Source organism: Stylophora pistillata, chromosome 1 (assembly GCF_964205215.1).
Source record: "Stylophora pistillata chromosome 1, jaStyPist1.2, whole genome shotgun sequence".
Classification (NCBI taxonomy): domain Eukaryota; kingdom Metazoa; phylum Cnidaria; class Anthozoa; order Scleractinia; family Pocilloporidae; genus Stylophora; species Stylophora pistillata.
The window spans coordinates 60,508,411-60,525,138 of NC_142519.1; the positions used below are offsets into that span (position 1 = coordinate 60,508,411).

The 16,728-nt window shown below is 38.6% G+C and overlaps 1 protein-coding gene across 1 annotated transcript; it reads right to left on the reverse strand.

Annotated features, from left to right (window-relative positions):
* Positions 1–539: 539 nt before the first annotated feature.
* Positions 540–16,689, reverse strand: LOC111333555 (xaa-Pro aminopeptidase 1). Its single transcript, XM_022939153.2, has 24 exons — positions 16,483–16,689; positions 15,999–16,062; positions 15,029–15,133; positions 14,253–14,293; positions 13,417–13,468; positions 13,157–13,179; positions 11,969–12,095; positions 11,404–11,499; positions 11,203–11,284; positions 10,694–10,850; positions 10,028–10,072; positions 9,499–9,585; positions 8,448–8,498; positions 8,240–8,298; positions 7,888–7,965; positions 6,378–6,449; positions 5,903–5,963; positions 4,531–4,600; positions 4,234–4,338; positions 3,210–3,281; positions 2,858–2,934; positions 2,610–2,657; positions 2,031–2,081; positions 540–1,674 (listed from the first exon to the last, which is right to left on the reverse strand). The coding sequence occupies exons 1-24, from the start codon at positions 16,594–16,596 to the stop codon at positions 1,555–1,557; spliced, it is 1,857 nt and encodes a 618-aa protein (XP_022794888.2). The 5' UTR covers positions 16,597–16,689; the 3' UTR covers positions 540–1,554.
* Positions 16,690–16,728: the final 39 nt, after the last annotated feature.

Sequence of the window (16,728 nt, forward strand, 5' to 3'; positions counted from 1 at the left end):
TGAAGAGGAAGGGAGAACACTAAATGATTGTGTCAATTGAGCTGATATCGTAGTGCAAATTTTACCAACTTAGCATAACTTTCAGAAACGAGGTCTGAAAGCGGGCGTGGAAAAGAAAACTTGTTATCTGTATTGGAGGTTTTTTTTTTTTTTTTTTTTTTTTTTTAACAAAGAGATGTGTGGGGAGGAGGCACACCCACATCACCAGGTGCAAATGTTTCAAATTGCGCCTGGGCTACAAGTGGGCTACACGTTAGTTAGTCCAGTGAGCTGAAATGAAGGCGACTATGGTGACTATGGCAACTATGGCCGACGATGTAAACCATAAGAAGCAAAGTTTGGAGATCGTTAGACAAGACACTTCATTTTTGCCTCGTAAAACTAGAAATTATGTTCATCTTTTCGGTTTGTTTGTTTTTGCTGTCGTTGATGTTTGTTGCTATCAGTGTTGTTGTTGTCGCCTTGTAGCACCACTTCACTTTGTCCGTATGTTGAAAGGGACAAAGCTTATCTTGCTGCTGACAAAACATAACATAACATAACACAACATAAAACCTTTATTAACACACGATAAGAATTAAAGCTGACAAGCTTGTGGGGCCGTGTATACTAACTACGTCACAAAATATATACATGTACATGTTTAATAAAAACTAACTAAAAAAACTTAAAAACTTAAAAGTACACATAGTCGCTGACTCTGTGTCTCAACGTGGAGATTGCTGTGCCGTCAAAGATAAAATCTTCCAAATAATCCCTGGCAGTAAGCCGTTTCTTTATTCCTTGAAGTTTACATTAGTTATTTTTTTCATTGAAGTTCACCAGATTCCATAATATAGGCCCTCGATAGGCTAATGAGTCTTTCATAAATCTGCTTTGGTGTCTGCAGATAGCCGCTACCTCGTGCCCTCTCAGTGAGTAATAGTTGTCTCGTTTACTAAAAATATTTCCACATAAACTGTCAGGTAAAATATTCTTGTATGCGTTGTACGTTGATTTAAATATTTCCAGTTTGTAACTTAATCTAATTGTTGACCAGTTCACGGTTTTCATTACTTCGCTGGATGCCATGTCTTTAGATAAATTAAAAATAATCCTGGCGACCCTACAGTGTAATCTACCCTTTGAATCAATTAACTCAGAATTACAACACGATCCCCATAAAACAAGGCCATTATTTATAGATGGTAAAATAACACTAAAATAGAATTTCTTTAAAACATCTTTTGGTGAAAATCTAGAGCGTTTTAGTAATTCTAATTTGTTCGCGAGGTTTTTCTTAAGGTCCAATACATGCGGTATCCAAGTGAGGTTGTGATCTACTGTTAATCCCAATAATCGAGTTTTTGCAACGTAACGCAGTGCAGAGTCCCCTCGAAGCAGCGCTGGTAGAGGACCCATAATGGTTTTCTTGCTAATTATCGCTTTTGCCTGGGTGTGGTGTTAATCGATTTACTAAGCACCATCTATAGACTTACAAAACAGACGTAACGCGAGCATATATCATTTATCCGCTCACGCTCTGGTCTCTTATCCAGTTGTCAGCCGGGGCAATCAACCTAAAGCAACTGTTTCCTTTATTAGCCAGTTCAGTGCGCTTGTACGGCCTTGTTCTCTTAGAGCTGATCCAACCTTTTCCGCACATAAGCCGTGATACCAATTGATCCAGTCGATCTTGTAAGAAGAAAAGGAAACACACAATCATTTGTTGGTATGATAACATTAAACCGCTGTTTATCACTCACGTTGGGGAAACACGAGAGCACAAAAGATATCCTGTCATTACCCTGGGAAACCGATTAAGAAAAATGAGATTTATTTGTTGTCACATTCATACGGAGACCACAACACCAAATTTTAGGGCTAAAGTCTTCGAAATACGTGGTGTAGCTGCAGCAATCAAGATAAGCGCATGCTTTAGGTCCACAGCAAAAGGCAACACGCGCGACCACAACACACAAGTGCAAGGTTATCTCCGCAGTGAACGAGCTGAAAATTCAAACAATAACGCCTCCATTAGCCCATCCCACCTCTTCTGTTGTTAACATGGACGGCATCAGAAGCTTGGTTTGGATTGGAAACTACGGAAAAAACATATGTCAGATTTTAGCCGATTTGATGCAAATTATCATACAATACTGTAATAATTAACAAACATGAGCACACAGAAAAAGTAAAGTTTAAGAGCATACTCTGGAGGGGAAACTCGTTATTCTAAAGAGGGGTGACAAAAAGATCTTATCTTTTGGGGACGGGAGAGTTATCGTGAGGAAGGTCTCTAATTTTGCATCTTAAATTCTCTGACGTGTAACGATTGCACGATTAAAAAAATAAGTTGTCATTTTACAATATGGGAAAGAACTTGAATACATATATCAAGGATCGAAAAAAGATTTCAAGGAGGTTCAACTCGCCAACGGTACGAAACGAAATACTGATGGTAAAGACTTTTATACAAGGCACGGACACGTTCAAAAATTCTATTAAATAGCTTAATATACATTGCTAGTGTTTTGTTGTTCTTTTGTTGTTGTTGCTTTTGCTTTACTACGAGTGTAAGTTACAAAGGGCAATATTCTGAAGAACATAAATTCTAAACCAAAACCTACCAGAGTTATCGGCTCAAAGCCTAGGTACCCTCTGTTTTTGAAATTATTCTGTGAAGAGATAACCAAAGTTAGTTTCTCACGGAAATTAAAAGAAACTGTAAAGTTAAATTCATTCGGTTGAAGAAACACTCAGTTGACTGTCCCTTCCCTTTTCTGAAATCGGTTATCGGGTGATAGTTGCCGGATCATTTACGGTAGAGCACTTTTCGAGCTTTTTCCTTTTTTTTTTTTTTTTTTGTATTTTTTACCTGTAGTTCAACTGGTTTTACAAGCAACACATTTTCAATGCGGATTCCAAAAGCACCGTCTTCGTAATATCCCGGCTCTAAAGATAAAAACAAATGACAACATAATCATCAAAGGCACTCAATGTCGTAAACTCCAGAACTTTTCAGGTCTGAAAATTGATTTGAATTGTAAAATTCTGCGTTTTTTTTTTTCCAGGCTTTTTAAAACCTGTAAAAACCGTGAAGAGTAACTGTCACTGAATGAAATTCATTGGCCTGACCCTAAATTCTCGCAACAATCGCGTACCGTATAGAAATATTAAGTGACTGATAAGGGGAATGTACATTTTGAGCAGGGAACTAAAAGCCTTACCGTCAGTAACCATCATGCCGGCTTCTAAGGGAGCCTCATTCTCTCTGCTCCGGAATCCGATCCCCTGGGGACCTAGACATAGGACCATTACAACATAAAGCTCGCATCAATTCAGCCCGATGGAGATTCATATCTTAGTTCTGGAAATAGAATATTTGTTTTGTAAGGTAGACTTTAAATTTGGCTTTGTCAAGAGGATGAGAGATTTGAAGACGGCAACTGATCGATAAAGGGATGTTTTCTCCTTGCTAGATATGGTTTTTGACATAGTTTTATAAAAACAGGCTCATCTTGATCCCCATCTGCAATAGTAGTTTCTTCGTTGCATATTATATTAACAAAATCACATTTTTCTACGTCGTAAAATCGGCGTTCTCTTTTGCCGCTTTTCTCCTTTCTTGCGCCATTTTGAATGCACGAACACGTGAGCATGCGTGGTAAGCTCTTGGTGCCCAACCTCCCTGTGTATCGGTTGCTAAATCAGTATTTGAGCGCCAGTGTGTGGAATCCCTTTATCGGACTTATTTAGTTGTAGATCACAAATAGTTGTCGACAACTAAATCCCCAGTCTGTGGAGGGCCCAAGACTTCCTAGTAATAGGCTAATGGGGAGATGTTCCGCTGGATGGGGTCACATTTTCACGACTGGATGGACTCTATTGGGTTGCATTTTCAGTAGACTTACAACAAGGAGGTCGCACAAGTTCGGGATCATGGAGGTAAGAAAATTCTGGTAACTAAAGATTTTAAATTGGGAAGATTCGCTCTTAAAAAGTTGTTTCGGTATTACCAAGAATAACTATAATTGGCCAAAGAATAGGTTAAAACAAGGAAGGGATTCTAAGAGGCCCAAGTACCCTCCTCGGGCTGAAACACTAGCACGCATGCAGGCACCTCGGTACATATAACTTTACCTCCATCAATTTTTTGGAGACCATTCCTTACATCATTGCACACATTCGTCACTCACACACGCCCTCTCCTTGCAAGTTCGCGTGCTTGCTAGCGCCGCATGTGCAACATACCTTCATGTACATTTAAAAACGAGCCAATCCCATGCCCTGTACCATGCAGGTAATCCAATCCAGCATCCCACAAGGCCATGCGGGCTAAAGTGTCTAATCTATGACCTAAGATAAGCAAGGCAGAAGGAAAAAAATTACCCAGCGAACTACAACTTACCCAATAAAAAGGAGTGGGGTGAGTGCAACAGCTTTTAGAATGACATCCCGAACAAAAAGCATAAAAATAGATAGCCTGTCTGCTAAACACTACACAAACATTGGTCTCTGGCCTTTGGTACTGTTTTACGAGCGCATTACCTGTGGTTTTGTTTGGAAAGACAGCTCTTGCCAATGCAATGTGTCCCTTCAGAACACGAGTGAAACATTCCTTAAGATAAACAGAAGTATAACTGTATGACATTTATTAAGAATATATATTTAATACCTGTGCCAAATGATTAATCTTAAATTTGTTGTGAGGAATTCCCAGTTTTATTTCACGTCTAAAACATGGCCGAGATAGGTTTGGGTCTCAGTCTTAGCTTTCGCGTGTGTTTCAGCGTTGATTTGCTTAACAAGGGTTATGCCCGGTATGGCATTCTAGCCTTCCATCTTACCTTGTGGACAATTTAAAACAGATACAAAGAAGAGCTTTCAGGATAATCGAACCACTAATTTCTTACAGAACTGCATGTAATGTTTTGAATTACCCCACACTGGAAGAAAATAGGGAACGTCTTTGCCTCGAACAGTTCAAGAAAATTAAAAACTCACAGTTGTCATCACTAATTCCACAGAAAAGGCTAGACGCACACGGCCGTCAGCTGCGCTCCAGCAATAACTTGACTCTTTTTAAATGTAGGACAAAACGATTTCAAATAAGTTTTTTTCCCGCAATGACGTCAAAGCTTAATGAATTATCGCAATAGACTTATATCACATTTTATAATAATTTGTTAATAGAATCTTGTGAGCCAGTAACCCAGTCCCCTGGCAAAATTTTTATTTATACAGTCTCATTTAATTTGTAAATATTTTTTGTAATTTCTTGTAAATATGAAGTATTTCATTTTAGTGCCGAATTCATATCTAATAAACCATTACCATTGCCATGATTAAAAAAAGAGAAATAAAAAACCTGGAAGGCTCCGTTATGGTTTGAAAAGGGAAACACTATTTATACCCAAACCTTATCGTTGGAGGAGTCTTCGGACCAATGTCACTATCTACGTCAGTCTTTAAGCAGCTGCGCACTTACCCCTCCCCTATTGTTGGGTTTGGGGAATTAGGGTAGGTACGCAGTTGCTCAAAAATTGGCATTGATCCGAGTTTTCAAACGCGGTTCGTGTGACGTCATGTAAATAGCTACGTGACGCTCTGCCATGTCTTCGCCGTGTTTAATTAAACAGGGAGATGTTGTTGGCATAAAGACTGTTTATCGTCTTTAATTTTCTCCTTATTTACGCTCTTGGACAGCGTAACACACAGTTTGCTTCCAGATTTAACGGAGCTTATCTCAAGTTTTAGGGCGGGAAACGCCAAGTCTCGCGCGCAACCCGGCGTCCAACCTTCTCCAGTAGACAACTGCATTCCACACAAAGGTCTAGCAGTTGACCCATATCTAAATCTGTGTTCAACCGATTAAAATACTATGAGTACCGATTTCTTCTCAATTCCCCAAAAAACTTACCCGCTCCCGCTTTGAAGGGACCCCAAAATGCCACGTGCGAGTAACATCAGTGGTGCCATCCCTAAGGAAAAAATTTAGGTACAATAAATATCCAGGATAGCAACAAAGAATAGTTCTTAAGGTAATGACAAACCGTTAACTTTGAGGTGATTAGTCGGCCTTGTTTCTCAGAGAAAATTTGGTTGTATTGACTGAGTTGATAGTGCGTTAGCGCTCCCTTATGGGACGCTGGCAAGTTATTTATACAGGGTGCTACATTGGTAACCGTTTAATTCATTGAGATCACGAGAATAAAGGAAATGATAGACAACCTTGGAAGCTTAAATTGTTTAACAAATTCTCCTTGTCAGCACCAAAGGAAATGTATAGAAGAAGGTATGGAGAATATGGACACTGATGTTAACAGTTTCCTCTTTAGGGACAGTACACTCAATTGAAATGCGCTCTAATGAGATCTGAATAAAGTGACATTTACTTAAACTGAGCTCCAGAGTCGCATAAGTACAACTCTTCGTTGGAAATCATACGGTCCGTTTCTTCAGCCGGTCTGAAAACAGAAGGGAAAAAAAGTAATGTGCTGACCTGATTCAATTCTGTCAAAAATTATCAAAGATCCCTGTTGATAAGGTAGCGAAGTGTACCGACCCAATGGCATGCTACCGAAAAATCCGAAATCATTGACAAATTTACTGTAGTAATAAGTGACGGGGCAGGAAACCCGACAACTCTTTTTGCCATAGGTTAGAAACCGGTCATCATTTGTCAACTGAGGAGGGGGTAGGTCGGAATTTGGTTCACCTGATCCCCCTATAAGCTTTGTAGTGTTCTAATGATACCCCTTTCTTAGCAACTGGTACTTTTTTTTAGAACATAGTTAGCAGAGCCGCACAATCAAATTCAATATACGTAAGCGTGCTCAAAATCCCGATAGTGCGCGCTGATAGCGTCAGCAAATCGCTTCGACAGAATTTTTTTTTCGCACGAGCGGCCATTGTTAGCGCGGGGAAAAATAATATATTTCGCGACAATAATGGATACAAACAGAAACTCGGCCCAATACTCCCAAAACGAAAACAATTTTAGGACCTTTTCCCATGGGCTAGAGTTCTTAAATGAGGCAGAAAAAGGGAAAAGCAACGGAAAAGGAGTCGGCATCAGCGCCGTCACGGTTCGCTTCACTTGATACTGTTGTCTATTTTTCGCGTCGTTTGATACACAATTCCACCGGCTATTTCTAAAACAATTGGCTTATGCTTTTAGCTGTGCACTATCGCGTTATGGAGCACGTGGGAAGTTTGGAGAGCACGAAAGAAGCGTAAGACTGAGTTGCCCGAGGCAAGAGTCTTGAACCAATTGTTAATTAATCGCCACCCCCTTTAAAGTATGTTAGAGACGACTGATCCCCCTCCTTTGCCCCTGACAGCCACGTGCCCCCCCCCCCCCCACCCTTCTCCAAGCGAAAAATAATGACCGGTCTCTTATACGAAGGTTTCCTAGGATCTAACCTTTCTCAACGTTTAAGAACATTCAATCACTATCAACCGACTGACCTATAAATTAAACTTTCTATTTTGTCAAAACAAAAAAAAACAAAACAAAAAAAGATTGTGGATGGCGTGCCGGCGCCCATTCCAAACTGCAGCATCGTTGTTTTGATCCTTGTCTTTCGCCGGCTTTTCAGAAGTCAGTCACCTTTATTTCATAGTCATGACTACAATGACTGGCGAACACTTTGATTCAATATGGCATAATCCAATCAAATCGATGGTCAGTGATCAGATCATCAGCCATTCTATGAGACTGACAGTGCGCTGGATTTATCCATCGGCCAGCGGACACTAATCGTACTAGTTGTTCATTTTTAGCTATAGACTTTTAAAGTTCATGATACTTTAAATGACACTTAGTATGGCGTTTGATATATTTAGCTATATCTCAAAAGAAAAATAGCAATCTCTCGAAATTTAAATGAAGGCTGAAAATACCTGTAATGGATAATTGCTCCATTGGAACCCACAGCGGAGATTGTTTCAAAACTCAGGCTTACAAAATTTTCCTGCTCTCTGAAACAGAGAAATTTTAAATCTATTAGGTTAGGAATTGCCTTTGGGAAGGACGTAAAACTTGTCAAATGGTTCCTTGACAGGCCTGTGAATACAAAGCAAGAACATCATATAGCAAGAACATCATATCGAAAGAACACAGTCTGAAAACGTGAATTATCTACATATCACTTCTCCCTAACAACTGTTGGACGTTCTTGGAGGTAAGTGACACAAACTTCAGGCCATTAGCTACCACAGTAACTTGACGCTGGGTGTGGCTGGTACATCTCACCTTCTAAACCCTTCTAGTTTGGCTGCTCCTGTGACTTCTGTGAGGTCGTCTTTAGGAACCTGGACGATAAAAGTATCATTGTTATGAGAAATCAAACCCACTTCGATATTCTTTACTGATTGCAACCCAAAAGTAGTTGCTTCGATTTTTATGTTGAAAAAATAAAAACAAACAAACAAACAAACAAACCAGTGGATGATACCCCTACCTCTTGTTCCAGCCAAGAGAAATACTCGCACAAAGCAACGGCATCTCTAATCTGCGCGACAGAAAAAGGAAACTAAAAATTAAAACCAGGGTAATCAAATTGACGTGATAAAATTGGCCAACTTAACTTTTGATTGAGTATCGTAAAAAAAGAAACAACAAAAAAACAACAAAAAAACAAAATACATATGGTGCACGATCCTCGCAGTAGATAGCGCTTTTTAAGCAATAGCGAAAATCAGACCTGCTCCCAGTTGGCTTGTTAGCTCAATTGGTAGAGCGCTGCACCAGTATCGCAGAGGTCAGTGGTTCGAATCCCGTACAGGCCTGATTTTTTTCAGGTCTGATTTTCGCTATTGCTTAAATAGCGCTATCTACTGCGAGGATCGTGCACCATATGTATCTACTACCGCAGTTCAAAATATATAAACTTCATATATTTCATTGTATCTGAAAAAAAACAAAAGTAAACACCCAGCCTATCAAAGGGCAAGAAAATACCCTAAAGAGCCAATGAAAACTCAAAGTAATTAAACACAATTCAACTGCCTAAAATGCGGGTGACCGAGTCGTGATTTGGTTTTGCATACGATTGGTTGATAGAGTGGCGCGAGTTTTCTGGACTAATCAGAGCGAAGTAGGCAAAAACAATTCAATCCCGAATTACCTTCGACACTACTCTAATGCGACCGGCATTTTCCGGATTGTTTTTACGGAGTGACCTTACGCTGTACCCATCTAATAACGTGACTGTCCGTGGCGCAGTTTATCGACCAACCAAAGAGTACACTCAAAAAAACCACGTAGAGTGTATACGATCTATTTCATAAAGCAAAGACAAGCAACATGACGACAAGAACAAATTAAGATATTCTCGATTACAATGCAGTTTTCCGTTGACCTCTTTGGTAGGTTTGGGAAGAAACTAAACATGGTTTCCCTGTCTCAATGAGCTGACTAAGATTTTTTACGCATCTAAAACGTTATAACTTACATTGCAAGTCAACTGACCTTACAAAAACACATACTAGTTCATAGAGTAATGTACTCACGTGAGCTTCACGCATGCCCTCAATTTCCACTGCATTCTTGACTGCTTTGCTACGAGCCAGTGGTGACGGATCAGAGATGAGTTGAGTCTAGAGGGATTAACATGGAGTACAGTAAGAGTGAACAAATAAACATCCCAAAAATTAGTTGAACAGACTTCTTTCCAAATTGACATAAGATCAACCTTCTCTGAACAAATACCGATGTCAGAGGGTAAAGCTCTCTGTGGCAAAAAGTGATTTTTTTGGCCCCCTCTCTTGTCTTGTTTTTTTGTCTCCTTCACAAGCCGTTGTTTCTGATGTCATGCAACTCTCTTGCAACTCTCTCTAAAAAGAGGAGTTAGGGAGCGTCGTGCGACATCCAAAGACTGGCCATAAAAGATGCTGACCTTTCTCAGCGACTATGCTCTCTGTTGGGCAGATATCTCTATGAAACACTTATCACAGTTTTACCCATTCTCTCATTCAAGTAACAAATTCACTTCTCTTAAGACTAGCAATTCATTATGTCAACATTTTATCATTCTATTACCCTATGGACGAGCCTTACTAATGCAGCACTGGATGACAAACTAATCTACAAAAAAGACACAATAGTCAAGGCATTAGAATAACAAGTCCAATAATAACAATCATGGTCTGAGAGATGAATACTAAGCTTGTACCCATGACTGGCACACATTAGAAATCTTGAGCTCATAGCCCAATTGTTAACACTTAAATCACTGGGAGTGAGTAGCATCTAATTTCTCCTAACAATATCACCCTGGAGACACAATAAGGTCACTGAGAAGAAAGGTAATCATCAACCTTGTTCCCAAGGTCTCATCTTCCCACCCCCACTCGCTCCTGGGGGCAGGAAGATGAGAGACCCTGGGAACGAGGTTGGGTTAAATGATCACCAACTAAAAGGGCTCTTGATTATTAAACAAACTGTCTCATTATCAGTACCCCAGGAAATGTATAGAGAACAGTACGGAGAATATGCATATTGATGTTATAGTATAAGGGGTTAAATATACCAACGATCATAAAATTTGTGTGGTTTCCCTCTGAAGAAACCAAGGATTAATGCTATGGCAGATAATAAAAATGGGCCACAGATCTCAAAAGAATCAGCCCAATCTCAATTAGAACACATAATCAAAGATTAGCCATAAGAAAAATGCTGGTTAAAATCAAAAGCTCTTTTTCATACCCAAATCCTTGCTCCACTGCTAGCAGCCCCCTTGACAGCATCTGATATTCCCTCGTATGGATGCACAGTAACTTTAATCTGATTGTTGCCATTTACACTATCCAAGCCCAGGTGTTTAGATACAGCTTTGTCAAGTTTGGCATCATCAATGAACAAACTAGATGCAATAAAATACTTTGAATTCCTAGTGGTTTCCTTCAGCAATTATTTTCTTAACACAAAAATGAAAATAGGAAGTTCCTAGTGCCAACATGAAGAAATAAAGCAACTGTAAAGCTGTACTGACTTGGAGGAATCACGCAGTACCTGAAGGCTGGGATCCTTCTGCACTAATCAGGCAACCACTTTTGTTCACAAAATCATGATCAAGAGTCTGAAATGTTTTATTCTGAGCCAATACTTGATGTGTCCTACATGGTTATACAGCTGAACATTGATGTTCAAAGAAAAGTTAGGTTAAACATTCTACTAATCACCAAGGTTTCACTTTCACATTATCTAATACTCACCTAACTTCATCTTGAGTGATCATAGCATACGCAAAGAACACAGGATTAAAAGTCACATCAGCACCTCGCAAGTTAAACAACCCTAAAAACAAAGTTAGCAGGAGCAGTTTACATGACAAAACTTTCATTTGCTAATGTACATCACAGTATTTGAGACACTGACTGAAAATATATGATGGGCTAGGTAACAAAATTACTAACATGCAATTTCGTCCAGGGCAGTTACCACTAATGCATCAGCCTTCTTCTTTTTCATTGTTCCACGTGCTTCCTTTACTTTTTGTTGCCAGGTTTTTCCTGAATTTAAGAAAAAAAAATGTGATTCCCATTTAAAGTACACATTAAAACACTCCTTAACTCTAGCTATCATCAATGCGCATACTCTTCATACCATTCTCTATGCATTTGCTTGAGTACTTGCTGACAAGGAGAATTTGTTTAACATTATCAAGAGCTTCTTTAGTTGGTGATCATTTTCTTTTAAATTATTCTTGTGATCGAATGCTCGATTCAAGGGTGATATTGTTAGCAGAAATTAGATGATAGTCAGTCTCTAAGCCAGGAGTCAATTAAGGAGTTAAATATTAAATGGTAATGCTTAAATAAATTGAAGGGTTAGATGTTCAGACTCTGCTATTAGAGCGTAGTGTGTGTAGATGACTTTCTCAAGATGAATTATCCCAGAATCTAGAAAAATGTAAAGAGAGTAAGTATTCCCATAATTTTTCAGTTTTTTTTTTCTTTTTGCACAACAGCTGTGACTGACCAGTGAATGAGATGTCCAATACCATCAGCCCCTCAGAGGGTGGGTCAGGTCGATTGTGATCTGCCCACACCAGATCAACCAGATTCTTCTCTGCATATACTAATGACAGCCCAGCTGCTAATAGACTCTGTACAAGGAATAATGAAAAAAAATTGACATATTTTTCATATGAACTTGTTGCAATTCAGAAAAATTACTTTAACTCAGTCTGTAGACACCCTCTGGAGATGTTGGTCAATATGATACACTATGTTTAAATGGCCAATAGAACCAGAGCAGCTGAGGGGTGTTGACAGGCTCTCAAGGCATTCAAGGGCAAGTAAACCACCATATGCAGCCATCATTCCCTGTCCACTCTGCCAATGGCTCTTCAGGACTAGGATTGATCTTGCCAGCCACCTGAGCATCCCAGCATGGCAGATCTCCCCTTCCACCTTAATGACTAGTTGGTCTTCGTCAACCCTATAGACAGCTGAACAACACACAACAAGCAATAATGAACAACTATTCACCAAAGTGGAGGTGGTTAGTGGTGGATATTTACCGAGCCGCGAAGCCGCGAGGTAAATTTCCACCACTAACCACCGACACTGAGGTGAATAGTTGTTTTAGTATATACTAAAACAGTGAGATAATGTACACCACCGCTGTTAATTTGAGTGATTTCTCCGCTTATCACGGGTGCAAACCGGGACGCCATTTTTTCCCGAATTGCTCAGAGGTAAAGAGCAAAGGATATTCGGAGTTTGACTAGCCAATTAGAGTGCGCCTTCAATGCTATCCACTGTTTTAGTATATACTAATGACAATTAAAGATCTTGAGGACCATTCCCTGCTCAAAAGAGGCACCATGTGTACACTAATTCTATGCACAGGCACTGAAGCTGCTGTGCAATGGTAGATACTAGATAGATAGATAGATAGATAGATAGATAGATAGATAGATAGATAGAAACTTTATTAACATGTCAAAGAACCTTCTAGGTTGGGAGATATCCCATACTAATGTGGGGACACGAGTAAAATGGATAAACATTACTTACAAAGAATGTTACCTACTTAAGAATAAATTTAAGTCACATCATGCATGACAAAGAAATATGAAATGAATTAAGAATTACATAGAGTGCAGCCCCTGCAGCAATCATCTAATAGAGAGCTGGTAATAAATATTTGCTTGAAGCTCACCTGAGATATTTTGTGCCATTTTCCTAAAGTAAAACAAAAGAAAGGCTTGTACTTTTTATTATTAATATTAACTCTGATTAAATGTCCTCCATAACATATTTTACTCCTGAGTAGAGAGGGAAAAGGGCTTCAATGCCAACCAAACCTCTCATTCAAGAATTTAATTTACTCAACAAGGCCAACAGTGCCATGACTCCAACACTCTTACTAATCTTTTGGAAGAAATTACATTTTATGAATCATCCTGAAAATCAACTCACCATGTGTAATAACCCATGGATCAACACCAATCTTTGAACCTCTAGGTAATTCCTAACAAGAGACAAGAAAAACAAATACAATGTATAAAACGGTTTAAGTCTAGTTCTGATCAGCCAGTTTAACTCGAAAGCAGTTAGTGCTTATTATGACACATTGGCCTCCCTGTACCAAAATATTTCTCATAATTTACATTCTCCCCAGAGATAATTATAGTTTCTACTATGTATAACAGAGAAACATTCGCAGTAAATGGCTTGAACAGACTCCCCTAAACAGGTGTCAGCTACTACCAGCCCCATACAAACGACTCATTCACGAAATAAACATTACAAACGAACTGAACAGAATGACCTAACTTTACTGACGGATCGAAACAGACCAATCACGACCGACTTACACCACTAGAGTCTTACAGCCAATAACACCACGGCAAAACTGACCAATCATTTTACACGAATTGAAATAAGAACATTCTACTGACAACGACTATTCACTTGACTCCACTGATGATGACTTCCGCACAGGTTGTCGAAACATCAGTCACTACCACCGACAACAGTCCTTCTCGGGACTACACTCACCCGGACGATCACACTAAAATTTTCATAGAGGAACATTTATTTATCAGATTTGGTTTTTTCATAGTAGCCACAATTATTATAGCTTAAATTAAGGCCTTTGATAGAGTACATCCTCTTCAGCCTTCAATTTGCATTTTTTTATAACAAAAGCCATTGGCTATATTGCCTTGACCATTTGCTCAACCTCATCTGATAACATTGTCAATTATCAATGATCAGTAAATGTAATAATAATAAATACAATGGCTCTCTACCTGGATCAGCCAGTCTTCCTGAGATGGAGTTTCAGATAACCCTGAAAATATCAGTAACAAATGACTCTCATCAACAATAAATACCAGCCCTTGGGATATTAAGCTTGGTGGAGCTGAGCAAAAAGTTTCCAAGGCAACCACATGCTAAGTGGTAACTAGTAATTATGAAACCAAAAACTGTAACAATGCTGCTAGATTTGTCAACATTTCATAAATTGGCCACATGAGATAGCCCCCCATCTTGTTTTATCCATGCAGTGCCATTGAGTCTAGTCAGTCCAAATAGAAACCTATAGAATACATGTAGTTAATCCTAATTTTGATAGAGGTTGTAGTCTTAAATTAGATGGTTCTGTAAATCGTGTTTCATGTATCGTGTGCTGTTCGGTCTACTAAAAGACCACTTTCATAAATGGCGACCAGATTAATATTCTTTTGTTTAAATTTAAATTAGCCCTACTGGCCTCGTTCTCCAGTACAAAATTTAAAAGAATCCATTATCTCAAGCGAGGCCAGAAGGGCTAATTTAAAATTTTAACAAAAGAATATTTATATGGCAGCCATTTATGAAAGTGGTCTATGGGAAATGTAAGAAACAGCTCTTGAGGAGTCACACCATAGTGTTATTTATAGATGCCATGAAGGAGCACATCTAGAGAGGATGTGAGGATCTCAATACACTAACTGAAGAATCATGCAATCATTGTATTACAATCAAGAGTCACATGACTTTTGAAATAAATGAGCTATTGATAACATATTGTAACATTACACACCATCTCTCATTAGTGTCCAGTTTAAATCCAGTTGCTTTTCTGCTTGTAGGTGATATCGTCCATCTGTCCAAAGTGCTGCCTTGGTTTCTGTAACAATCGCAGTTCCTGTGAAAAGTCCAATTGTTTCAACATCATCTTTATCCATTTGCTTTTCAAAGGCTACATGTGTGCACATTAATAAAGATTTTTAACTTTAACTGTGGATGATAAATATGTACAATAGTTACCAGATGAGTGTAGACTGCAGATTTCACATTCATCAGCATACATAAGCATACAAGTTAAACTTAATTCAGTCTATCCTTGTTCTAGAAAACCTGGCCAACTGTTTTAAATATTAAAAGTAATTGGGAACACTTTAAATTCTCCTCCTCTCCTAAGCATTATATAAATTATGTTGTAGTTCAATTTTATTCTTGGTTCAAATTTTATTTTCCTTTTTTTCAAACTCATAGCATCATACATTAACATGACTGAGAACAAAGGAAAATAAAATTTGAACCAAGGATAAAATTGAACCACAACATTATACATAATTACAATCCTATGCGGTTAATATGAGCTCTTTCCTCCACATTGTCATGATGAACAAAACTTTAATTTGCAAATTAAGTGTAACGATTGTGTGACTTGATGAAAAGGGTTATTCACTCCTCTTGTAATTCATACCCACTTGTACGATACTTCTCGTTTATCAACTCTTTGACTTCAAGAGTGTCAAACATCTCATTTCTCGTTACAATATCACCTCTAAATTAAACATGAAGGTTACAGGAATACACAAAAAAAAGTAGTTCTTGATTGTTAAACTAATTCTGCTTGTCAGCACTATTCAAGAAATGTCTAGGGAACAGTGCGGAGAATATGCATACTGATGTTAATATGTAAAGGCTTAAACTTTCACTGTGTTTTCCTTGCTATCCTGAGGGTGGGGTAGGTACTGATTTAAAAGACCAAATGATATTCATACCTGCTGAGCCACTAAAGCCACTGATAAATTCTCTTCTCAAGTCACATGATGCTAGATATTCATTCTGCACAAAACAAATAATAAAATCAGAAGAGTAAACAACAACAGCAACAACAAAAAGAAAAAACAGGTGAATCTCAAACATCTACCCTCTCCTTTTTTCTTGCTAAAGATGGCAGACTTTGGTGAACTACCTGTTCTCTTTGTCTGTTTAGTATTTTTAACCTTGCCAACTTTTCTCATCACTTCTTGGAATTCAAAAGATAATTACAGAACAAAATATAGCGATAGATGAGTATGCAGAGGAAGGCAGAACTCCACGAGATAACGTGCATGCAAAGGCTATTCCGTTTGGTAAGAAAGAAAAAATCGCTAGTGCATCTGCCATAGTCTTAAGTAAGACCGATGTAGATTCATATTATTAATAAGTATTTTTTTTACAGCCACCACGAGTATCCAGGCCAGCGGAGTATTGTAAATATACCTGATGGGCATCTTCAGATGGGATAATGTAACCTTGAATCACTTCAGGTAAATGATGCTTATTCTTCATGAGAGACCTCAGTTGACGTAACAGATGTCCAGTTGGTTTACCCATGTTTTTACCAAAAAATTAATGTTCACAATGACAACAAAATTTGATTCTAAATGAGTGCGCTGTAGTTTCCGCGTCTGCACAGTTATGTTGAGGAAGATTAGGCACTAGTGTCTAGGAGCCCTCATTCAAACG